Source organism: Ovis aries, chromosome 5, assembly GCF_016772045.2.
Source record: "Ovis aries strain OAR_USU_Benz2616 breed Rambouillet chromosome 5, ARS-UI_Ramb_v3.0, whole genome shotgun sequence".
Lineage (NCBI taxonomy): Eukaryota > Metazoa > Chordata > Mammalia > Artiodactyla > Bovidae > Ovis > Ovis aries.
The window spans coordinates 35,157,440-35,183,268 of record NC_056058.1 but is presented as its reverse complement, the minus strand read 5'-3'; the positions used below and the strand labels follow the sequence as shown (position 1 = coordinate 35,183,268).

The 25,829-nt window shown below is 47.0% G+C and overlaps 1 protein-coding gene across 4 annotated transcripts in view; it reads right to left on the bottom strand.

Moving 5' to 3' along the window:
* Positions 1-20,828: 20,828 nt before the first annotated feature.
* SEMA6A (semaphorin 6A) overlaps positions 20,829-25,829 on the bottom strand; it is a 131,676-nt gene continuing 126,675 nt past the window's right edge. For 3 of the 4 annotated variants that reach the window (XM_042250334.2, XM_027969999.3, XM_027970001.3), the window contains one exon: positions 20,829-25,101. In XM_042250334.2, the coding sequence (XP_042106268.1) occupies positions 23,897-25,101 (1,205 nt within the window). In that variant the 3' untranslated portion in view covers positions 20,829-23,896. The other variant, XM_042250336.1, reaches the window with a different exon arrangement.

Genomic DNA, 25,829 nt, shown 5'->3' with positions numbered 1-25,829 from the left:
TCTGCTTCACAAAAGAACACCAAGCTTACAGGCAATGCCCTCATTTCAGTTCTTGGTTGCTGCAGGTGAGGTTTTGTTGGCCAATTTTAGACTCTCCATCAGCCTTGTGGGCTTTGAGGATCTTAAGCAAATAGAGGAAACCCATGATCTGAATTCGTTGCTCCCTGCTTAAACATCTTTGATGGTTCTTATGCCAAGCCCCAGATTCTTTAGCCTCACATAAAAGGCCCTTTATGATTTAACTGCAGCCAAAATTTCAAGCCTCCTCTTGTTCCGCCATGACCATGCACTCCACACCCTAGGTGTGCCACCCTGCTCCTTTCCCATAAAACTGGTTGCCTGCCTCTGTACTTCCTCTGCCTGGAGGAGGCCCTCAGGTGGGAAGCCTCCTGTTCCCTCCTCCTAGTTTCCTGAATGCTGGCCTTCCTCCCAAGTAAAGTTCATGTCTCTCTTCTGTGTTTCCATGTTGATGGTCATCTGTCTTTCAGGACACATATCGAGGTTCATTCTAATTATTTGCTCACATCTACCTTCCCTGACCATGAGATCCTTGAACGAAGGCACCAGGTTCTTATTCTCAACATTAAAGTGTTAGTCTGGAGTCTGGCCAGAGCTCAGTTCAGTCACTCAGTTGTGTCTGACTCTTTACGACCCAATGGACTGCAGCATGCCAGGCCTCCCTGTCCATAACCAACTCCCGGAGCTTACTCAAACTCATGTCCATCGAATCAGTGATGGCATCCAACTATCTCGTCCTCTGTTGTCCCCTACTCCTCCTGCCTTCGATCTTTCCCAGCATCAGGGTCTTTTCCAGTGAGTCAGTTCTTCAAGTCAGGTGGCCAAAGGATTGGAGTTTCAGCTTCAGCATCAGTCCTTCCAATGAATATTCAGGACTGATCTCCTTTAGGATGGACTGGTTGGATCTCCTTGCAGTCCAGGGGACTCTCAAGAGTCTTCTCCAACACCACAGTTCAAAAGTATCAATTCTTTGGCTCTCAGCTTTCTTTATAGTTCAATTCTCACATCCATACATGACTCCTGGAAAAATCATAGCTTTGACTAGATGAACCTTTGTTGGCAAAGTAATGTCTCTGCTTTTTAATATGCTATATAGGTTGGTCATAGTTTTTCTTCCAAGGAGCAAGTGTCTTTTAATTTCGTGGCTGCAGTCACCATCTGCAGTGATTTTGGAGCCCCCCAAAATAAAGTCTGTCACTGTTTCCATTTTTCCCCCATCTATTTGCCATGAAGTGATAGGACCAGATGCCATGATCTTGGTTTTCTGAATGTTGAGCTTTAAGCCAACTTTTTCACTCTCCTCTTTCACTTTCATCAAGAGGCTCTTTAGGTCTTCACTTTCTGCCATAAGGGTGGTGTTATCTGCATATCTGAGGTTATTGATATTTCTCCCAGCAATCTTGATTCCAGCTTGTGCTTCATCCAGCTCGACATTTTGCGTGATGTACTCTACATATAAGTTAAATAAGCAGGGTGACAATATACAGCCTTGACATACTCCTTTCCCAATTTGGAACCAGTCTGTTATTCAGTAAGTATTTGATGAGCAGAATTAACAGTTTGACAAGGGCAGCTTTTCTTTAGATACCAGAAACAGCCCTTTTTAAATGGACACATGTCATCCCTGCAGGAGCCGGATGTTCGGGGAGGGACTCACCTCCATTCTCCTCCCCTTCCTTAGGTTTCCACTGGCCAAAAGGGCCAGAATTCCCAGGGGATGGCTAACGCCTCTCCTGATGGTCTGTTTCCTGTTACTAGCTAAAGGAAACGATATACCATTGTGTTTGCCTTCTTTTTTCTCTCTTGGAGGACAGGAAGTTCAGAGCGAAGCCAGTGCTTCCTGATATAATTATTCTACAGACTGCCTCCTTCTTTTGCCTTTTTGCCTTCTTGGCTCTCACCTCCTAAGTTTAGTTTTAGAGGCTGCATGATTCTTTCATATCTGTGCTTTTCACTGAAAGCCATGTCACATCCTTTTAGAAGCAGGTGGGACATAAATAATAAATGGGAGGTGAGGACACGATATGGTGTTCGTATGTTGCTCCACAACAGCCTTGCTGCTAACACCAGAGGTTTCCCATCCCATCTGTGGATGTATGCTCCTGCCTTCCTCCAAGGCACACCCGGGATTCTTGGTCACACTTGCAAGGCAGTGTCACTGCTTACATCATCCCTCGCTGGAATAAAGTCCTTTGACTTGTCCTTTCACTGGAGCACCTGTCACAGATTTCAGAGAATAGGTTCTGTGCATGCAAGGCCTTGATCTTTTTTTAAACGATCTGTATGTATGTATTTGGCTGTGTTGTGTCCTAGTTGCAGCACATGGAGTTTTTGTTCCATCATGAGGAATCTTTCATTGTGGCACGTGGGATCAGTAGTGGCCCTGTGGTATGTGGGGTCTTAGTTCCCTGACCAGGGATCAAATCTGCAAATCTTTTCCATTGCAAGGCAGATTCGTAACCACTGAATCACCTGGGACCACTGGATCTCCCGGGGAGGCCCCTGCATTCATCTTTTTTATTTTTTGTATTTTTTGGGGCTGTGCTGGGTCTTCACTGCTACTTGGGCTTTTTTCTAGTTGTGGTGAGTGGGGGCTGTTCTCTAGTTGTGGTGTGCTGGCTTCTCAGTGCAGCGGCTTCTCTTGTGAAGCCTGGGCTTTAGGGCTGAAAGGGCTTCAGGAGTTGTGGCATGGGGGCTCAGTAGCTGTGGTTCCTGGCTCTGGAGCATAGCCTCAAAAGTTGTGGTGCCTGGGCCTAGCCGCTCCTTGGCACGTGGGATCTGCCCGACTTATTGATTGAACCCGTGTCTCCTGCATTGGCAAGTGGAATCTTTACCACTGAGCCACCAGGGAAGAAGCCCTCCTGCATCCATCTTTACTGTGGATGGATCTCCCTGACTTGCCTGCCATGTGCTTTGTAGGAGATTCTGAAAAGGTAGGGTGATTAGAAAAATATTACGCTTCAGAGTGATCACCTTTCATAGCATCTCTGGACACACACAAAGACACACATGTACACATGTAATTTTACATACAACTTCAAGGGGGTCAGGAACTCTGGTTTAAAAACCCATTCTCTACAGGATGGCTTCAGTGGGATGTTGTTCCCGGTCAGAGATGTCTACGTCATATGTGGGTGAATAAATATGTGATAAATGCCGAGGAAAGGTTGACAAGAGAACAGTACGATGGTTTTGCTTTACCTGCTTTAAAACTACCATAACTAATGCAGGCATAGTACTGACCCAAATGCACAGCCTGATGAACAGAAGAGAACAAGGAAGGAGATCCTGAAGACAGTGTATGATAAAGATGACGACCACACTCTGGGTTCAATCACAGAAGCAGAACCACTATCAGTGACATGGAGTGGCAGTTCTCAAGAGAGGTGATTTGACCCCAAGGTACATTTGGCAATGTGTGGAGACATTATTATTATGTTTTTGTAGCTGCAACTAAGGGACAAGTGCTACAGTGTGTAACAGAGGGCAGGGAGCTACTGATATCCCAATGCACAGGACAGCCGCACATAACACAGTGATGTGTTGGAGAACTCCAACCCAGTGTTAATACCATTGAAGTTGAGAAGCCCTGATACAAAGGATTTATTATTTACTATAGGTTATACCTGGTGCTTCTCAGGTGGCACTAGTGGTAGAGAATCCCGCTGCCAGTGCAGGAAACCTAAGAGACATGGGTTCAGCTCTTGGGTTGGAAAGATTCCCTGGAGGAGGGTGTAGCATGGCAACCCACTCCAGTATTCTTGCCTGGAGAATCCCATGGACAGAGGAGCCTAGCAGGGTACAGTCCATAGGGTCTCAAAGAGTCAGACATGATTGAAGAAATTTAGCATGCATGCAGGGTGTACACTTAAAATTTTACCAGTATTCAGGGACCTTAAAAGCAGTGAACCTTTTTGCCCACAAGATCGACTCAACTTAAAAAGACAGAGACCTTACAAGGGTGGTCACAGTGTGGGGAGAGGGAGAACTACCTTTGTGATTGGTTGTTTTGAGCTGAACATTTGTGTCCTCCCAAAGTTCCTATGTCAAAACCTTATGCCTCGTGATGTGGTAGTTTTAGAAGATGGGGCCTTTGGGAAATGATTAGGGTTAGAAGGGCTCCAGATGAGTTTTCGCATCCAGGATTCATGTTCTTGTCAGGGTTACCAGCGAGCTGTGCCCTCTCTCTGCTCTCTGCCAGGTGAGCCTATAACACAGAGCTGGAGGTCAGCACCGGAAGAGGCTCCTCATCAGAACCTGATCATTCTGGCACCTGATCTGTTATTTATAAGCCACCTAAATTATGGTATTTTGTTATAGCAGCCCAAAGTAAGACATTAGTGTTATTGTGAATTAAAGGTTCATTTTTGAGTAATTTTTAGAAATAATCATTAATACCAAAATATGCACAACTGTTAATTTAGGCTTCCCTGGTAGCCCAGCTGGGAAAGAATCTGCCTGCAGTGTGGGAGACCTAGGTTCAATCCCTGGATTGGGAAGATCCACTGGAGAAGGGATAGGCTACCCACTCCAGTATTCTTGGGCTTCCCTGGTGGCTCAGCTGGTAAAGAATCTGCCTGCAGTGTGGGAGATCTGGGTTCGATCCCTGGGTTGGGAAGATCCCCTGGAGAAGGGAAAGGCTACCCATGATCACAAAGACTCAGACACAATTGAGCAACTTTCACTTTTAAAATAGTAACCCAACTTCTGGGAATCTAATAAATAAAAATAATGTCAAGTTTTAATGATGAGCTTCCAGTTTATGTATTATAGCTGTGTTGACATGCGAACAAGTAAATACATAATGCGATATACTGTTTAAAATATCGTGAAGTTCAATATCACTATTCACTTGGAGATCTAGTGAATGTAATTATTGCGATTAGCAGTATATGGACAATGGAAATATAGATAGATTCCATATTTGAAAAGAATCCTGCCAAAGAGAAAGTACGTGAGAGCACACATCAGATTGTTAACATTGGTTACAATGTATGTGTGCCTCTGTGTACAAGAGGAAGAGACTGCTCAGGGAAAAACAGCACTGTGTGTAGAAATTGACTGTGTAATGTGTGCTGACTTCAGAGACCTAAGCATCTGAAGAAATGTGTCTGTCTTAGATTTGAAGACGGATGCTTGTGGATTTCTACAGGAGGTTTATTCTGCTGGGCCTTTGTTAAGACACACTGTCTCTTTCTCATGGAACAACCCTTCTATGCCACCATCGTGAGATCCAACTGTCAGCCCCACTCACTCAGCTCATTCCTACTCACCTTTGAAGAGCCAGCTTGGGGGCCACCTCCTCCAGGAAGCCCTCTCGAAGGCCCCTCCAGCTCCACAATCCAGGTGGGGGCCCTTCCTCTGGTCTCTCCTTGGGCCCCGCCTCACCAGATCTTGCCCACTTTTCCAGCCGCTAGAATAGAAGCCAGCAGCATGATGTGTAATCACTGTTTGCTCACTAATGAATCAGTTTCAGATTTTCTGACAGACATTTTGGGGAAAGGCCTCTGTTTCCAAGTGGTCATTAGAATTAGGCCACAATGCTTGTCAACGTAACACTAAAGTACAGTGAGGCTTAGCCAAGAGGAGAGACTTTATTATTTAATGTCCCATCCCTCCCCTACTGGGCCCCATCTCTGAATACCAGGCACTTGTTGGGAATCTCCCTCTTCATCTGACATCTGGGGCTATGATATCCTGGGAAAACTCTATTTCCGTTTTTAATGTTTAAAGAGTAAAAATATACCGAGCACCTGTGGAGTCCCATTATCCACATGGGATGTCATGTTTGTTCAGACCCATTCAGGGCCCAGAGACTGCTTACAGCGTTGCCACTCAGCCTAATGCGTTCACATGCGGAGTCAGGATGTTAGCGCAAGCCCAGTGAACTTGTATTTACAGTTGAAACAGACCCTCAAAAAGGCTAAGGAAAATCCAGCAGTCCCTACCTGTGTCTGAAATCTCAGGGCCATGAAAAAATCACAGGAGAAGGCCCCTGTCCTCTGATCCCTCTGTGCAGCAAGGCAAGGGGGTAGATGGATACTGTTTATCGGGAATTGTTGTGTGCCAGCATTTTCTTAAATTCTCTGATTTAATTCTTTCCTAAAAACTTACTTTTTAAAAATGAGGAAATTTGGGCTCAGAAAGGCTGAGTAATTTTCCCCAAACTTAAAAATAATGATCATCAAACTGAAAAATCAGACTATGCTCCTTCCTTCTATCCTTAGATGGTACCCAAGACATTCTTCAGTGGGCAGCTAACTCCTGAATCAGCACAGAGGCTCCAGGGAATGCAGCAAGGCTCTGATCTGGCTAGAGAGGATGGCTGCTGGGCCTCCACTGACATGGCACCCCCCAGCTGTGGGCTTCAGCCATGAGTTCCAAGGCGGAGACTCAGAGAGTGTGGTCAGTCTCTTGCCAAGTGTTTGAATCCAGAAGTCATGTGTGTTGGGGGTTCATGTGCCTTTGTGGAGTGGCCACTTTAGATCTGCGTGAAGAGAGTCAGAGATTGCAGGGCAATCTCTGCCAATAAACTAAGACAGAGCACCAGAGACTGAGGGGCTCCTGAGACACAGAGAGCACTTGCCTTACTAGTTTTGGGGACTGGGCGTTCATGTGGCCCAATGAACCCTTGCATCTGGGATTTGTGATACCCTGCTATCCTGTTAACAAACTCCTGCTTTACTTAATTGAATCTGTGTCAGGTTGGGCTTCCCAGGTGGCACAGTGGTAAAAAATCTGCCTACCAATGCAGGAGACATGAATTTGATCCTGGATTGGGAAGATCCCCTGGAGAAGGAAATAGCAACCCACTCCAGCATTCTTGCCTAGAGAATCCCACGGACAGAGAAGCCTGGCGGGCTACAGTCCATGAGGTCACAAAGAGTCAGACATGACTTAGCACTAAGCACAGCCCAGCACAGCCAGGATTCTTGCCTGGAAAATCCCATGGACAGAGGAACCTGGTGGATGACAGTCCATGGGGTCACAAAGAGTTGGGTACAGCTTAGTGGCTAAACAACAACGACACCTACATGTCATGTTAGTTTGGTCCCCAAGTTGTATGCTTTGTCCAGAAGGCTCCCTATCCCAGCCCCACGATTAACCAAAGCTGACTAAACACTGCCTTTATTCAACATGCCTTCCAAGAGGCCTTCCAGGATGATACAGCTGACTGACGCCGCCTGTAGGCCCACCTGCTGTAGATGGAGGGCTCAAATAGTGGCTTCTACTTCCTGTTTTACCACATGCTCTCCCCTTCAAACTGCACTTATCCTAGACTTTACAGCACAGGGGTGTTTTCCTGTCGACATCTGAAGCAGCTGGCAGCTGTGGGGCTGTATCACAGTGATGGACTTTTAAGGGTGCATCTGGTGACGTTCCTTTCATTCAGGCATCGGTGCCGACCATGGAGAACATCCTTCTCCTTAAGATTCTGGGAAGAAGGCTTTGGTCTAGCTTGGGTCACCTGTCTACCTCCTGGTTGTTGTTGTTCAGTCGCCCAGTTGTCCGACTCTGCACCCCCATGGACCACAGCACACCAGGCCTCCCTGTCCCTCACCATTTCCCGGAGTTTGCCCAAATTCATGTTCATTGCATCAGTGATGCCATCCAACCACTCATCCTCTGACGCCCCCTTCCCCTTCTGCCCTACAGTCTTTCCCATCAGGGTCTTTTCCAATGAGTTGGCTGTTTGCATCAGGTGACCAAAATACTGGAGCTTCAGTTCCTCTTGTTTAGAGGAGGACAAACAACCTTAATGTATGGTCCCATCAAGACCGTAACAAAGGGGGCATTAGCTCTCCAAAAGGAAAGTAGGATGCTATTATCAGAAAAAAAAAAAAAAGAAGCAAACAAGCAGGACATCTAAATATCTACACTACCCAAGGCTACCATGTGTGGCCTCTGTTCATTTTCACCTGCGTTTTCCATGTACGAAGGCAAATGGGAGGGCTGCTTTGTTCCCTGCCCATGTATCTCCATAAGCTCTATTAAAATCAAATTTCCCACCTTCAAATGAGGTTCTTGGGTCAGGGGAGAAGGAAATGGCAACCCACTCCAGTATTCTTGCCTGGAGAATCCCATGGACGGAGGAGCCTGGCGGGCTACAGTCAGTGGGATCACAGAGAGTCGGATACGACTGCAGTGACTGAGCAATGTGGTTCTTTATATTTACTATAAACCAATTCAACCTGCATTTGAAAGTTGTAGAGTGGGGTTGTAGGGTCCCCTCTGGGGCCTGCCGTGTCTTTTAGCATGGGTTGAGTCCCGCGAAACCTTAAGGAGAAGCATTGTGCATGTCGGCTTGCTTCTGTTGGTTGAGCAGCCTACAGTTTCTTATCTTAGTGAGAGGCCTCAGATTCTGGGTCCTTCCCTTTCCCTGGGGAAGCCGTCACACTATTCTGTTTGCAAAGGCAGTTACTCTGTGTCTGGATGAGCCTCAAGACTGTCACACCAGTTCCCAAAGATCCTGAAAGGAAGACAGTTGTGTTGTTTTTAGCTTGAAGAGGTTTCCTCCCAGAGTGTCACCCTTTCCCCGACTCAGGGGATGTGAAGAAAGGTGGGGTGTAGGTGGCCTGCTGATGCTGGAAGGGGCTCCACCAGCACCCACCATCCTCCTGCCCCATTGCCTTCTCTGGGCTCTCTGCAGGTCTTGGAAGGAGGCATTGGGGTGAGGGCACTCCTAAGTGAGGAAGTTCTTATGAGGCTGCGTCCCCCTCTCCCCTTTGCCCACCCACGAAAAGATCTGAAACTTCTTTAAGCCAACATTTTCGCCTCCAGTTTTTGAATAAGTGAAACTTTTGATACCTTATTTATTTTAAAATCAAATGTAACTCCTTCCCACACAGCCCAGATGTTCCTTTACTTCTCCTATTTTGACTTCCGCTTGACATGAGTGATGACTGATGGAAATGAGGGCCAGCGAAGCTGTCATTGCAAACCACCCCCTGCCCCTTGAAAGGCTCCTGACCTGTGGATTCTCCCAACTCTTCACCCAGAGCTTCTCTGCCCCCTCAAGACCCTGGTTGATCTTGTGTCTGAACTTGGGAAATGTGTGAGCCTGCTAATTCAGGCTCCCTCTGTCAGCTTGCCTATGCTGGCACATCACAGAGATGGATGAAGAGCCAGAGTAAAAATGAACCTAAAATAAATGGTATTTGAAGACCTTGAAACAGATTAATTTAGATGTGATTTGAAAAAGAGTGGGTTGGCTTCCCCCCCTCTGATTAATTTCTTAGTTGGGATTTGGAGATTTTCTTTTTTTAATGGTAGAGCAAAAGATTCAAGTTCTATCCCTTTAATTTCTTCACATTGCTGCAGAGAGTAATGAAGGCTCAACTTGGCTCAAATATTTTTCCTTTGTGTAGAGCGCACACTCAATTAATGAGAGGACACTTGGGCTTCTGGGTACGAGAGAGCTTCTTCTACCCTCCTAGCTCCCACTGCAAAGAGAGGGAGAGGCAGATATTAAACATGGCTCAAAAAAAAAAAAAAAAGAAAAAAAAAGTAAGTAAAGAAGAGCCCTGGTCCTTGAACTACCTCTAAAAGATATCCTATTACATTTTTTTCAGTGTTTCCTAGGAAACCAGTTCAGTGTAAAAACGTATTCTTTGTCTTCTGCTCTTTGCAAAATTGTTTGAACCATCATATCTCATAAAAGGTTGCTCCACCGGCAATTTGAACAGCATTTAAAAAAAAAAAAAAAAGCTTAATCTGCAGTTTGCTGCACCAATGAAGGTGATACACCTTTATCAAAGGCTTGAATGCTTCAGATTGTATTTGCTGAAAACGGATAAGATTATGCCATTATTTCTGAAGTGTCTGTGGAATCAAATCTCATTGTCTTTTCCCCTCCAAATCATGTCTCCCACCCCCCAGACTCAAGTTGCTTAAAAAAAAAAAAACAACAAAAAAAAACTCCTATGATGGTTTTAGGAGATTCTTCTTACTACTTACATGGAACATCAAAAAAGAGAAGCAAACCTGCCTCCTTTCTTCATGCCATCCTTTCTTCCTCTTCCATCATCTTTCCCTTCCTCCCTCTCCCACCTCCTTCTCCCTGATATTCAGCAGGTATGTGCTTGGTGTCCGCGGCTGATGTACTTATGTGTCTCCAGGGTCATTGCAAACTCACAGTCCCCTCATGCCCACTCTGCCGTCTGGGGTAATCTCTGATTTCTATTCCACTATCATTGTGTGTTTAGTTCTTACTGTGATTTTTGCAGACAATGTAAGTATTTGAGTGTGTACTGGGGTGGGGCTCTCATGAGGCTCCAGGGTTCAGGGTATTAGAAGATTTGTTTGTTTTGGACATGTGAAATTTCAGTTGCTAACTTCATCTCACATGCAAAAGCCCTTTGGAAAATAGGACCAGCGTCCCTGCAGCACTGGCGTGGGCGTGAGCATATGGTGTAGCTGCGGGATGGGCTGCTCGGTGTTGTCTGTACCGTTGGAAGAGTGTCGCTGAGGGATTAGTCTGACTCCCATCCCTTGTGTCATTAATCACTTAGTTTCCTGCAGAGTTGGCTGTCTCTTGGAGTCTGGTGTGTGTGTGTAAGTCGCTCAGTCATGTCTGAATCTTTGCGACCCCACTGACTGTACCCCCCAGGCTTCTCTGTCCATGGGATTCTCCAGGCAAGAATACTGGAGTGAGTTGCTGTGTCCTCCTCTAGGGGACCTTCCTGACCCAGGGATCGAACCCAGGTCTTCTGCATTGCAGGTGGATTCTTTACCATCTGAGCCACCAGAGAAGCCCAAGAATACTGGAGTGGGTAGCCTATCCCTTCCCAGGAATCGAACTGGGTTCTCCTGCATTGCAGGTGAATTATTTTTACCAACCGAGCTACTCAGGAAGCCCTGGTGTCTGATAAGCACTCTTTATCATGTTAAAAAAGTATCTCTTAGCCCACCTCACCTCATAAGACATAAGATAATTAAAAGCACTGGCTGTGGGGTTATCTACCCATCACCAGCTCAGTGAGTATGGAGGTTCTTTAATTTTTCTGTGCTTCACTTAGCTTGTCTGTCATATGGCACTGACAAAGGCAGGGTTCTTGTGAGGATTCAATGAGCTAAAGCTGGGAAACGGAGAAGGCAGTGGCACCCCGCTCCAGTACTCTTGCCTGGAGAATCCCATGGACAGAGGAGCCTGGTGGGCTGCAGTCCATGGGGTCACGAAGAGTCGGGACACGACTGAGCGACTTCACTTTGACTTTTCACTTTCATGCATTGGAGAAGGAAATGGCAACCCACGCCAGTGTTCCTGCCTAGAGAATCCCAGGGACGGGGGAGCCTGGTGGGCTGCCGTCTATGGGGTCGCAAGAGTCGGACACGACTGAAGCGACTTAGCAGGAGCAGCAGCAAAGTTGGGAAAACACATAACCCAGGGTCTGGTACCTGGTGAGTGTGTGATCAGTGCTGCTGCTGTTATGACAACCGTGGTAACTGCTAGCAGTAACTTTGTTCCTGCGTGGATGTGTGTGGAGACTCAACTCTTACTGTCTTATCTCTGATGATAACTTAGTTTAGCAAATAATTTCTTGTGTACCTACAATTTATCAGGCTCAATTGTTGACTGTGGACTTACAAAGGTAAAAAAAGATTCAGTTCCTGCCCTTTGGTGTGTTTACAGTCTAATGGAGAATTAAATCTTTCCAATGGGTTTGTGGTACAAATGAGAAGTTACAGGCTGCCTTGGGGGGCAAGAGAAGGAAAGTCCGCTTCTGCGTGAGAACTCAGGAAGGCTTGGTGGATGCACGGTACCTAAACCAAGTGTTGATGTAGCAGTTCGTGGTTGATTATGTTTCATTTCCACCGGTTCTTAGCTGTGGCGTGTGGGATCTAGTTCCCTGACTAGGGATTGAACCTGGGCCTGTTGAATTGGGAGCAGAGTCTTAGCCACTAGACCACCAGGGAAGTCCCTTCCCCTTCTTTTTTAAAGTCCCAGCACACTTCTGAGTTTTCACTGAGCACAAGCCTCTAAAGTCTACATTTCCTAGTTTCCATCACTTGTGTTGCTCTGCAGTTACATTCCTGTCCCTGGGATGTGCTGAAGAGTTCCTTGTAACTGTTGGGATGAGCTCTTAAAACTGGCTGGGAATGCTCCAGCGTGCCTTCTACTCTCCTTTGCTCTTCCTGTTGACTGAGAAAATGGCACAATTAGAAGAGCGTCTCAGATCCAAAGAAAGAAAGAGCATGTTGAAAGCTGCAGAGCTGCTGGATCGTGTGTTTTGGGGCTTTTCTATGAGAGTGAAATGAACTTCTGTCTCTTTTTTCAGCCTCCAAGTTCTGCTGTTACTTTTTTTTTCAGAAGTTAAATTTGTACTTCACAGCGTATGGTGTCAGGCAGTGAATTAGGAATTGGGACGCCTGCTTCCTGCCCTCAGCTCTAGACACGGACAAGCAGTGTATCATTGAGCCACCACTTCTGATTTCATCTTCTCCAAGAGAAGGGTGTCGCAGTATGTCTTCAGCACCTTGAGACACGTGATACTGACTCTCACTGACATTTCTGGTACGATGCTTTACAGGGGTAACAAAGCAGTTTTTCTCTTGAAAAAAATGTCACAAACTCTTGGGATGTGGCTCAGGGATGGGCTGGGGACTGACTGAGCAGTTCCTCCATCCAGGCCAACTGGAGCCAAGACTGGAAATGCTTTGGACCTGGACAGGGCAGCACTGCAGGCGTGCTCAGGGAATGAGGCTATGGGGGTGTCGGCAGAAAGTACGAGACTCATTGGAAAAGACCCTGATGCTGGGAAAGATTGAAGACAGGAGGAGAAGGGGAAGACAGAGGATGGTTGGATGGCATCACTGACTTGATGGATCTGAGTTTGAGCAAGCTCCAGGAGTTGGTGATGGATAGGGAAGTCTGGCATGCTGCAGCCCGTGGGGTCACAAAGAGTTGTATACGACTGAGCAACTGAACAACAACAACAACAAGTCACCATAGCAGACAGGTGATCCAGGGCCACCAGGCATCATAGGAAGCTGTGAACATTGCCTCAACACCCAAGGCGGTGAGTGAACTTGCAGCTGTGTTCCTTGCAGTGCATTCTGGGGCCTGTTCTGGAGGCCAGGCTGTCTAGCCCAGAGACTGCACTGGGGCCAAGCAGAGAGGAAGAGTCCCGGGAGCAGCGAAGGCAGGATTCAGTGATAAGACTACTGGGTCCCCCCAGCCAGCCATCTAGGAATGGAGAAGGAGAACAGCACTGTAGGCTGGGGAGGCCCTGGCCTCTGCGCAGGTGTCATGTGGCTGAGATGGCCACACCAGTAAGAAAGAGCCCGCGCTCTCTCCGGCCAAGCAGAGCTTTTGTTTAACCAGGTCTGGCTGGCTGCTTTTGTTTTCAGATAAGTAGTGTTAGGGGAGAGAGAAAAAAGAGACGTTTCCATTATCAGCAGGATGGGGACTCAAAGTCATTTATTTAATCGGAAGATTTAAAGGACTAGGACCTCATTTTGGATGCCAAGTTGGGGAAGAAGAATGCAGTAGGATTTTGCATTTTGTCAGCACCAGTAAACGTTTACCTTGGGTGACTTTAACGCCCTCCTGCAAAGTAGACAGGGGCGCTGTCATCGTCCACTTCGCAGATGGGAAGAGGAAGATGCCAAGAGTTTGAATGACCACCCCACAACTAGGGAGGCAGGCTTAGAGTAGGCCCACAGACTCACAATGCGAGGCACTTTCTTCTCAGCTGCTTTGCCTTGTGAGAAGTGAGAACTCTAAGTCACCAAATGAGGGCTGATTGTCCCTAAAAGCCCCCAGGGGCTAGCCTTTGTGGGGCATCTCATCCTCCTGACACCACCCCCACTGAGCCCTGCTCTGTCCCTGGGCCCAGGCTCTTCAGCTGCTCTGGCCAGGTAATTAGAGAGGATCTTTTTGGGTCACTCTTTCCTGCGGACAAAACAAGCCCTTTGGTTTCTCAATTAGAAAGCTCAACAGATTGAGTGACAAGGAAAAGTTTTTGATCTTGCTATTACAGTCACCTAATTAAAATGAGAGGCAGATGTTCTAACACCTAGTAATTTTCACCTCACTTTACTCTGGCTCCAATTACAGCCCTTCCCTACTGACTTACACTGTTTAAATTACAAAGTCAGAAGGAAATATGAGTATTTACCTGTTTCTATTCATTCATGTAAGTCTAACACATTATCTTTTCTCCCCAAGACAGAAATGTGATCATAGGCCTTCTCCCTGGAAGCAGAGAGGGACACATCTTTGGTTCTTAAAATTAAACACCAATAAGAATTTGAATCAGCCCGCACCTAGTCAGACGTCTATAGACAACTTTGTTTCACAAAAGAAATGTACTCTTTCCCCAGGGATGGAGGAGGCATGTCTTCACAACAATTGCAGTCGGTATTGTCCTGGAATACACACTTTGGAATAGAAAAACTTCCTTTACAAAGTCACCTATTATTGGTTCAGACCCTCTAGATCAGGGAAAGTTAATTGCTTCAAAGGTCATTCTGTTTTTTGAGTACATAATTAAGTAAACAGCACCCCGTAGCAGTTAGAATTATGTATATATTTTGTACCAGAGCTACCAAAGGTGGTGCCAGCCAAGCCTTCATCTTTGCTGAAAGCATAGTTGTGTACTGAGAAAAGGCTTGTGGGTTGGGATCAGGGTTTTAACTGGTAAATAAACATAGCAAGCCATCAACCAAGCAGAAAGGTAACAGTGGGGTAAAGAAGAGGGGTGATTTTCCTCTCCCTCCAAGTGGAATCTGTCTGAGGTTGCAAGTCAGGAGGTGAGTGAAGATGCCGGCTTCTTCAGAGTGCTGTAGAACAGCCCTGCATAGTGACTGGCTGGGTCACGCTGCCCCCAGGGCAGGAGGGAGGCCAGCCATCCATTCCGGACGAGATGGACCTGTGCACCACGTGCCCTGTGAACTCCAGGGTGGCCATGGGCAGTGATGTGCGAGAGGAAGATGGGTACCTAGGTGGAGGCCATCACCTTCTGTCTCCTTTTGGGAGAATTGTCTAGGTGTTCAACTGAATCATCCCACCACTGACATCAGAAATGGAGTCAAATTGTTTAGCTGATATCCATAGTGCCGAAGTGGCCAAAGGGGCTAACGTGAGAAGTCAACAGGGATATTTCTTTTTTTAAAGAAAACCATTTACTTATTTTTTTGTTTAGTCTGGGTCTTAATTGCGTCATCTGTGCGTGCTAAGTCGCTTCAGTCATATCCGACTTTGTGCTACCTTATGGACCAGAGCCCACCAGGCTCCCCTGTCCATGGGATTCTCCAGGCAGGAATACTGGAGTGGGTTGCCATGCCCTCTTCCAGGGGATCTTCTTGACCCAGGGGTCACATGTGCATCTCTCACGTCTCTTACGTCTCCTGAATTGGCAGGTAGGTTCTTTACCACCAGCGCCACCTGTGAAGCCCTAATTGCAGCACGCAGTATTGTTTTTATCAGTTGTAACATGTGGGATCTGGTTCCCTGACCAGGAGTTGAACCCAGGCCCCCTGCATTGGGAGCACAGATTCTTAACCACTGTCCCGCCAGGGCAGTCCCCCAGCGGAGCTATTTCTTACTAACCTCTTCCTCTATACTTCTCCTCATTCTTCTATGAAAGGAAGGGTAAGCAGAGTCTTTATCCTTCTACATACGGGACATTTCTTCTGTGTTTTGAATTAATCCTGCGTTCTCTTAAGCTTCTTAAATTTCTCTTGTGCTCTTGGGGTTTGGATAGGAAGAAGCTATAACAGCCGGGCCTTTCATCCTTTTCTTCCACTGAGGCGGCCCTCGTCACCGCCCCTGAAGTGGCAGGGTGCGTCTCCAGAAGGGAGGTCAGAGAATTTGGCTTCAGCTCTTTCTTTTCCTGCTTTGTGGACAGTTCCTTATAACCCGGCTGGCATCAGGACTTTGCAGACGCAGGAAGGAAGAGATGTGTTCTTTAATGATGGAAAAATATTAGAGCACAATGCCCTCAAAATAGAACGTGTGCACCTCGCCTTTATTTTGGGGACTTTTATTGTTGTAACCATCTCTCCTGGGAAATGCTGTGGGAGGCTTTCCCCCTTTGGTGAAGCAGAATAATTGTGTAACCTGAGATGTCCCCGAGAGAGCTGAGGAGATGATGTCAACACACAGGTTTTAGAAACATGACTGCATTTTTTTTAAAATGTCAATCACTGCTCCAGTAACATCCCCTGTCTCCAAAGTCCAATTTCTGTAAAACGAAGATAATCATATATGTGGCTGCCCACCCCACTAGGCCGCGATGAAGATCTAATGATATAATGGATAAGATTATGTCTGCAGACTATAAAATGCCCCCAATGTAAATTGTCATTTTCATCAGCAGTCAGAAGACCTGCTTCTTTTGGGTTGGTGCCATTCCACATCTTTTATGAAGCAAGCATTAGCCTTATTTTTGAGATTTGTGCTTCTGCGCTGACACGGATCAGGCCTGCAAAATGTTCAGTGTCCATACCTAAGACACAGTGTCTATACCTACACCCACTTTCTCATCACCCTGTAACGTGGTCAGGGCAGGTGTCATGATGAACAGGATAGAAGAGAGCGTTTCCTTCTCAGACAGAGTTTTCATCATCTTTCTCATTCTAGGAGACCCCTGGGAATCCTGCCAGAGTTTCTTTTCGTGTTGCCTGGCACTGGTGTCGTGTCCAATGTCACCTTCATCTGTTTTTTCTTTTTTTTAACTGAAAATCATCAATGAGAAAAATGCCTTCAATTTCATGGTGTTCTACTTTCGCCTTCATTAACATCCCCTTATTTGAACCATTATTGCAGCTCCGTCAGTGGGACCAATAATGTGGGACCAATCACTTGATGTTAGTGATTCTCGAGAGAGAATCTCCTTCTATTTGAAGCAGATTAGGAAGAATAAAAAAAACCTGCCAGTGCCTGTGGGCTGCCGGTGACCCGTGTCCAGGCCACTCTGCAAAGGTCTTGGCCCCCACTCCTGTGACTACGGTTTATGACAGTTTGTGTGTGCACGCTTAGTCAGTCATGTCTGACTCTTGGTGACCCCATGGGTTGCAGTCCGCCAGGCTCCTCTGCCCACGGGATTCTCCAGGCAAGAGTACTGGAGTAGGTTGCCATTTCCTGTTCCCAGGGATCTTCCCAGACCAGGGATCGAACCCACATCTCCTGCACTGCATGTGGATTCTTTTACTGCTGAGCCACCTGGGAAGCCCCTTATGACTGTTCACTTTTGACTACAAAGTGCTGAGATGGAACGCATGTTTTATCAGGAAAACGGAGGAAAGCCTTCCCAAAGGGTCCACGTTCAGTGGGCACTGGTTCTGACCCCTGTGCCATGTTTGGTTTTAGACACCAAGAGGGGAAAAGCCTTGTCACAGCAGCTGTGTGCACATGTGTGCAGTGATGTGTTTACCAAGGGGGTTGGGGAACTCCCCACCACTCAGCTGCCTCTCCGGATTGGCTCAGATTTCATTTCCATTTGCCAGAGGGACATCTGCACGTTTTTCTGCCCAGTCATATCTAATGTGCATCAGTTCAGCCCTAACCCTCTGTTGAGGTTAACCACCCCCACCTCCAGGCATCCCCTAGGGGTTAGAGCTGAGGATACACAATAGTCTAAATGCAATATTGAAGATGCCCATCTGTCTGGCAGGCCCGATCAATAATTGTGAGCCCTTCCTTCCCAATTCTGTACAAGAGGCACGTCACCATCTGGGTTTCAGAAGGGCGTGAGATGCAGGTTTCTAAGAGTTACTGAGTCCAAGCACCCAGCTGTCACAGTGTTCAGCCTGGACAAGGATTAAGCTCTTAATTGTGCTATTTTGTTACTAAAGGGTTCTTTGAAATCTCCCTCACCCCTTTCCCTCATGCAAAATATCCCAGGGTCTGAAACTGTAGGTGCCCTTCTGACAACTTCTATTTCACTTGCCGAATGACTTTTCTGGAAAGAGCTTTTGTTCTGGCAGTCAGACCTAGGCCTTGTGGATTCTGTGAGTCTTGTATGTCTTCTGCCAACTTACAAGACTGAACAATGAGACACATTTGTGCTTGCTTGACACTGTACTTAAGGGAAGCAGGCAGGTCTAAGACACCATGAAATACCTAGCCTGGCCCCATGAAATACTTAGCCTGTACTGGGACAGCCACTCCTGGGAGCTGGCTATCTAAAAACTTTTGGCAGAAGCCACCAACCCTATAGCAGGCAAGCAAGCAAACACAATTAAGAAGCTAGGTTACCTGATGCACATCTCAGGTCTGAGCAGGGACATCCTCAGGGCCTAAAATGCAGCTAAAATATAGGCTGCATCTGGTCAGCTTTGGTCACCTCTTCACCACCAGAACAAAGCCGACTTCAGTGAAAGTCACCATCTCAAGTTTCAGGTTGCACAGTAGGCAGGACTTGTCTACCTACTTGTCAGTGTGGTCTGAACCTCAGCCTATCCCTTTGCCTCAACCTGGATGAAGGAATTTGGGATGCTCAGCTGGGGAAGAGTGAGGCGTGTCCAATGGCTTCCAGAAGGATGGCTGAGTGATTTGGAGATGCAGTTTGGGAGTAGTAGGTGTCAGGTCTTTTAAGCTAGAATTACTCTAATGATGAAGGTGAAAGAGGAGAGTGAAAAAGCTGGCTTAAAACTCAACATTCAGAAAACTAAGATCATGGCATCTGGTCCCATCACTTCATGGCAAATAGAAGGGGAAAAAAGGAAACGGTGACAGATTTTATTTTCTTGGGTTCCAAAATCACTGTGGATGGTGACTGTAGCCATGAAATTAAAAGACTATGACCAACCTAGACAGCATACTAAAAAGCAGAGACATTGCCAACAAAGGTCTCTCTAGCCAAGCTATGGTTTTTCCAGGAGTCATGTATAGATGTGAGAGTTGGACCATAAAGAAAGCTGAGCACTGAAAAAATTGATGCTTTTGAACTGCGGCGTTGGAGAAGACTCTAGAGAGTCCTGTGGACTGCAAGGAGATCCAACCAGTCAATCCTTAAGGAAATCAGTCCTGAATATTCATTGGAAGGACTGATGCTGAGGCTGAAACTCCAATACTTTGACCACCTGATGCGAAGAACTGACTCATTGGAAAAGACCATGATGCTGGGAAAGATTGAAGGTAGTAGAAGGGGTTGACAGAGGATGAAATGGTTGGATGGCATCACCAACTCGATGGACATGAGTTTGAGTAAGCTCCGGAAGTTGGTAATAGACAGGGAAGCCTGGTGTGCTGCAGTTCATGGGGTTGCAAAGAGTTGGAAATGACTGAGTGGCTGAACTGAACTGAATAGTAAAAGGCAATAAATTTGTGTTTTTACCACCAGCTTTAGGATCATGGGCAAATCCTTTTACTCAATGGACTACAGCTTCCTCATTTTTTAAAACAGAAGGGTCTGACAAGCTGTTGGTCATTCTCTCCATTTGACATTTGGGTATAACTGGACAGGACAAACCTGTCAGTCACAGAAGGAGAAGGAAGCTCTTCTGACCAGCCAAGGAAGGAATGGTCACAGAGCTGAGTCAGTTCTGTTTCCAAAAGAATCCAAAACTGGATGTGGGGTTTTCATGCATTGCTCCTACCAACTTGGCATGCCGCTTGGCACACTGCCTGACAGTCAGCAGCCTCTTCCTGAACCAGTCCATTTTCCACATTACTGCCAGGTAGCTTTCTAAACACAAACACATGTGCTTGCAGCTTCATAGACTTCTAGTGCGCTCCATTGACCATCAGCTAGAATCCTGCCTATGGTACACAGGCCTCTCCTGATCTGACCCCTTTCCCAGCCCTGCCCTGGCCAGGCTCTTTCACAGATCCCGCTCAAGGTTCACGCAACTTTCTGTGTTGCAATCACAGCGCCCTTGGCACCTTTGTACAAGTTAGCCCTTCTGTCCGGGTCAGATGTCCAGAGAACTGATTCTATAAGGACCAGCTCATATGCAGAGCCCCAGATCTCTGGGCCTTTCCCTCAGCACTTTGTTCCCATCACCCAATCTTAGAGGCCATGTCCACCCCTCCTTATAAATTAGGAGGCAGGGACTATATTCTAGTCAACTTTGTGTTTGATAGCACTTGGCCCGGTGGGTGGGATTCAAGTAAAATAATTGGAAATAACTTAGTAAAAGGTGACCAGACCACTGAGGGGTGTAAACTGAGGTCCAGCCACAGCTTTTCACATTCAAACTGACCCAAAACACTTGAAAAAAATAATTTCAGAAGGTCAACAGTAAACTACTACAGCTGAAGACTTATTTAAATAACTGTTTTAAAAATACGCCAGAAGGGGGAAAAAACCTGATCTAGGCATTTCAAAATGCTATCCTGCAAAATAAAAACCAAGTGCTGCGCTGCAATATACCTCCAGCCGTGTCTTCTGACTTATAAGAGATAGATGCTAACAAGGAGTAAAATCTGGCACCCTCTACCTTATTAATATGTAAAAAGGCTGAAGTCACATCTGTGCAAAGATCTATTTTTAGTGGACCTTACATACTAAAATCCTAGCCTTGATCTCTCAAACTATCAAGCCTACCATAAATGTTTGATGATGAACAAGCCCATAAAAAGAAAATGCATAAAATGAATCGAGGGAGTCAACGTGTGCTCTGCCTTTTAATTACTGGTGGCTTCTGCTCCAATCCTGCTCCGGGCTGGGTGCAGGCAGAGAAAACACATCAATAATTTGGGGAGCAGGGTGTGGGTACTGCAAACAAATGGGCCTAACTACATTGTGATTTATGCTTTGGAAGCCAAATAAAGGTGGAAAGAGAAGCATCTGAGCCCACAAGGGGAGGGGCGAAAAAGGAGGAAATTATGAGATAAACAAAAGCATTCAGGACACAAAAGAGAATGCAGAACAGTCTTGTTTTATTACTTTTAAGTAATAAAGAGCCTTTTCCTTGCCTTTTTGTCTTTTTTCCCTTTTTTTTCTCTTCTTTTTTTAACTTTTTTACAACATACATTAAGTCATGAATCAGATGTTAGGGGATGTGGAGATGGAAGGAAAATTGGTGACATCACAATATTTTTACAACTTTACAACAAATATAAATCTGAGTTGGTTGCATCTACCAGTGTCTAGCAAGGGTGGAGAGCAAAGGCACACTCAGGCTTAGGGACCCTCCCCCCACACGCTGTGGGGAACAAAAGAAAACGGGAAAAATACTTCAATGCAGAAGACCACCTCAATACCTGTGGGCATTTTAGGGTTAACACCATGAGTGATGGGTTGTGGGAGGCAGGGAGGGGTGGAGGCAGACACGGGTCTCTGTAACACAGCTGAGGCATCGATGCCCGCACATGGGGACCAGAGAGAGCGGGTGGGTGCTGCACCTCATTTCTAGTGGGAGTGAAGCTTCGGGAAGAAGGCAGCAGGGTTGATCTATACCCATCATCTTCCTAAGTTCCCCATTTCTAAAGAAAATGGACGGAAAGAGACAATCTCTCTCTTTGCAGCGACGTTTCATGGTTTCAGGGCAGAGTTCACAGGGTGTGAATATGGATTCCATTAACAAAACAAAAGCGTAACAACACAAGAACAACAAACACCTATTCCAAACGAGGGCAAAACTGAAGGGATGTCTGGAATAAAAAGGTCGTGCACGGGTACACACCCAGGTCTCACTCTGATTATGGAGGTACCACTCTTCACCAGCCAATTCAAAGTTAACCCAGATTGTCTTTTCCAGAAGTTTTCTTTTTGAGACAAAACTAAACCCAGAGATTGAACTGGAAATGAAAACGAGACAAAGAGGCCACCAGATATACTGTTTAGCGGTTTAAAAAAACAATAACAACTAACAACAATGCTCACAGTTTACAGTATGTTGACAGTTCTTTGCAACAGGGTAAGTAAACAAAAGTCCCTTGTGTGTGCTTGAACTAATGAAAACCAAGGGGAAAAACACCCCCCCACCCCCTCCCCCTACAAACAACAGCCACAAAAGGATAATGAAATAAAAAAAAATTAAAAACCTTTTGCCCCAGTCAACGTTTTTGCAGCATCCATTGTGGTTGGCCTTGTACTTGGAGTTACTCGTTAATCACAGCAGGGACCAGCCTGCCTGCATCTATTTCCATGTTATTTCTTTGTGTGCATTGCACATGTGTGCCTAGCACATGGCTTGGAGACTACCCCCAGGTGCCTGCCCAGCCTTACACAGCGTGTTCTCCTGGCAGTGGACACAGCAGAAATGAGGACTGGGACATTAGTCCCTTTTCTGCTGGCTAATGAGGACATCATCATGTTGAAATGATCTGAGAATACAAGGGAAGCAGGGAGCTCTGGAGGAAGAAAGAGGATTTGCCACCCACAATACTGGGATCCATGCTTGGCAGCATGGCCAAGGGGTGGTTGGGGTTGGCACCACTAGATGGAAGTGTGAATCGGGCTGCAGTGCCACCTGGCTCTCCTATAACCATCACTACTGCATCCTCCTCCTCTCAGCTGGATGCTAATCTTCCAGAGGACTGCAGTGGGGGTGGGGGGAGGGAGGATCAAATAAATATCTGCATTTATTTCAAAAGAGGGAAAAGATTATCAGAATGACAGTTTACAAGTATACACAACTCAGGGTGTAAGGCACAAATTTACATGTGGAAAACAGGCTATTCACAGATGTAACCCCACGAAAAACCTGTGTGATCAAACCATTAATTTATGCAAGGTAGCAGCCAGCATATTAATTAGTTCACACCATTGGTAGATTTTGTTTGCTGTCTCACATGCAAGGTGAAATGAGATGGTGTTTCACAGGCTGGTGCCTTCACAGAAAGTAGGAACCCTTGACAAAGCTATGTTGGCAGCAATGGGACACGAGGTGCCATTCTCAAAGTTCCTCTCCTGGTTGCATTAGAAGTTAGGATCTGGAAGGACTTTAAAACAAAATATTCTTTTGCCTGTTATAGGCCAGGGACCTGACCAGAAAGTTAAGCTGGTAGATTTAAATAAATATTCCCCTCTTAAAGTGTTTTTTCTTTAGCTAGAGATCAGACAGTCCAAACACAAAGCTCAGAATTCCAGCTCCGACTTATTTACTCAGTGAATTTATTGTAAAAATAAAGAAACTCAATTATTCCAGTTAATGGATTTCACGTTAAATAGTTTTAACTATCAAGGGGGCTTTCTGAAGAGCTGTTCAGAGGATGGTATGTGGAAGCGTCCTTTCCTTATGGAAAAAAAAAAGTGAACAATAAATAAAGAGTTATTTGCGTTAACGGTCACGTTATTTCATTAAAAGAGAGGAGCAGAAATCTATGACATAGTTGCCCAGCATGGCATTCATCTGTTATAACAGAAAGCTGTAACTGGTGGGCATTTCACAGTATCTGCGCATAGTAAACTTCTGCCATTGTTACAGTCTGAGTTAGAATTATCAATGAATTCTTTTTTTTTGTCTTTTTAATTCTCATTTTTTAAAAAATGTGTTTTGCAGGTGGGAACGCTAGCCCAGTTGGGCAGCGCCCCGTGCAGTCATGGACACGATGTTGCCGTTGCTATCCACGTGTGTGTGTGCGTGTGTGCGTGTGTGTGTGTGTGTGTGTTCGCGCGTGTGCGCAGGCGCACTCGGTAGGCGTGGGTGGAGGGGCGGGTATGTGTGCTTTTGGCTCATGTTTGTGATGCTGATTGCAGTCTTTCGTGAGTCCAACCTGTTGCAGGGCGTGGGGGAAGAGCGAAGGAAGAGAAATGGAGGTGAGTCCCGCGTCGCGTCGCGAACCTTCACCGAACCGCACGGCCCAATTGTCGACAGTCCCTTCCCCGCGCTGCGTCCCAGGGAGGGACTCAGAGTCCCGGGCGCCGCCGCGGCCGTCTTGGTCGGGTGGGTACTCAGCCGTGGAGAACCTTGCCGAGCTGAGCGGGCGGGCGCCTCGCCTTTTCCTGCTGGTTCGACACCTGCCCCCTCCCCACCCCGGGGATTATGTACACGCGTCGTTGGGCTTCATGGATGTGGAAAGAGGGGCAAAGGAGGGTTTGGGGGGCACGTCCGGCTTTAGCGAGGGCGTGCGCTTCAGCCCCGCCCGGGTCAGTGAGTTGTAGGCGCTGTTGAGGCTGGGCTGCCTCGACACAGTCACGGCCTGGCCTGAGGGCTGCGGCGAGCTGTGCGCCTGGATGGAGTCCACCCTCTGTGGGGCGGGGGGCGGGTTGTCTCCCCGGCCAAAGCTCTGGTTCCTGGAGAGGTGGGAGGAATTGGAGGAGTTAGTATTGTTTCTTTTGAGGGTGGTGGCCTGATGGCTTCTGGTAAGCGAGTTCGTGGGGTAGCTCCTCTTATAGTCCAACCCGTAGGACGAGGAGGGACGCATCTCCAGCCGCTTGCTCAGGCCGTTCTGCGACAGGGAGGCTCCGGGAGGGCCCAGGGAGGCCTCCCGCTGGGGGACTTTGGGGGGCAGGCTGTCCAGGTTCTCCACCAGGTTCACCCCGTGGTTGGGACTCTTGCTGCTGAGATGTTCCTTGATGGTCTTATACTCCAGGGTGGCCGCCTGGTCCTCCAGCGCCATCTGCGCCACCTCGCTCATTTTGGGCTGGTCCACGTACTCGTGCTGGTAGCCCTGCCGTGTGGTGGGCAGCACCACCACGCTGGGGATGTGGCTGGGGGAGGCCCGCAGGGGCAGGTCAGTGGGGATCACTGGGGAGCCCATGGGGGGCATGTCCTTGGTGCACGCGTTGATGAGGTTCTGATTCCGTTCCCACTCGCGGCTGCCGCGGCTGGGCTTGCGTTTCTGCTGCAGCGTTGGCGTGGACTCCGGGGTGGGCAGGGCGGCCAGGTCCAGGTGGTGCTGATCGGCCTTGATGAGCATCTTGGCTGTGTTGCTGGGAGTGGAGAGCTTGCCGTTGTGCATGAGTGGCGTGAGGATGGCCTCTGGCTTGGGGTCTTTGGACTGGGTGTCCCCGAAGAGGCCGCTGAGCTTGGTGACACTGCTCATGGAGCCGCGGCGCGAGTGGCTGAGCTCCTTCTCCTTGCGCTGCACGGAGGACACGTCTTTGCGCCGGTGATCGCAGACGCAGTAGACGATGATGCCCGAGAACACGGCCCCCATGACGAAAGCCAGAATGACCGCGATGGCCAGGAGGGTGACAGGAACGAGCTGGTCGTGGCCTTTGAGATAGCTCTCCCGAATCACTCCTGCAAAAGACATCGCATATGGTGTGAAGAAATGAGAGCAGACCCCGAGGATTAACTTTGTTTGGCATTCACCCTGTTAATTAATAACAGTAATAAGTGACAATGGCACCTCTGCAGAACTTGTCTTTGAGGCTCCCTCTTGCCAAACATTAACTCATTAATCCTCCCCGCCCCACCCCCCAGGATGTAAACAGACTTCCCTTATTGTCTTCTTTGTTTTGAAAAGGTGCATTCCCCTCTTTTCAAGTAATGGGCTCTTTCTAAGTTGGTTCAGTCCGTGGAATATGGCGGTTTTTTCCTTTCCAAAATCTAGGCCTCTTTCCCTTTTCATCTTTTTTTCAATCTTCCCCATCATAAAAGTGCCAGTGAGGTATTTTGAGTCTGGGGAAATAGGCAATACTTTTATGCATGTTAAATGAACAAATGGCACACTGCTCCAGGCTTCCAGGGAGTTTGCTGATGACTTACTTCCTGGTGAGCCTCATGGCCTCTGTCTGGAGAACAGCTAGGTTAGCATTTCAAGCAACAGGGAGAAAGACAGTGGGTATCATTTATAAGGAAAGAGAGTAGCTAAAGCCCATAGATTACAAATGTTTATGCTGATTTTGCATCACTGCTCCAAAAACAAACAAACAAACCCATGTAAGAAAAACCTCAATTTTAGGTAAATAGGCTGAATATTTGAATGAAGCTCTTCCTCTACTTGAGCTGAAAGAATATTTCAAAGT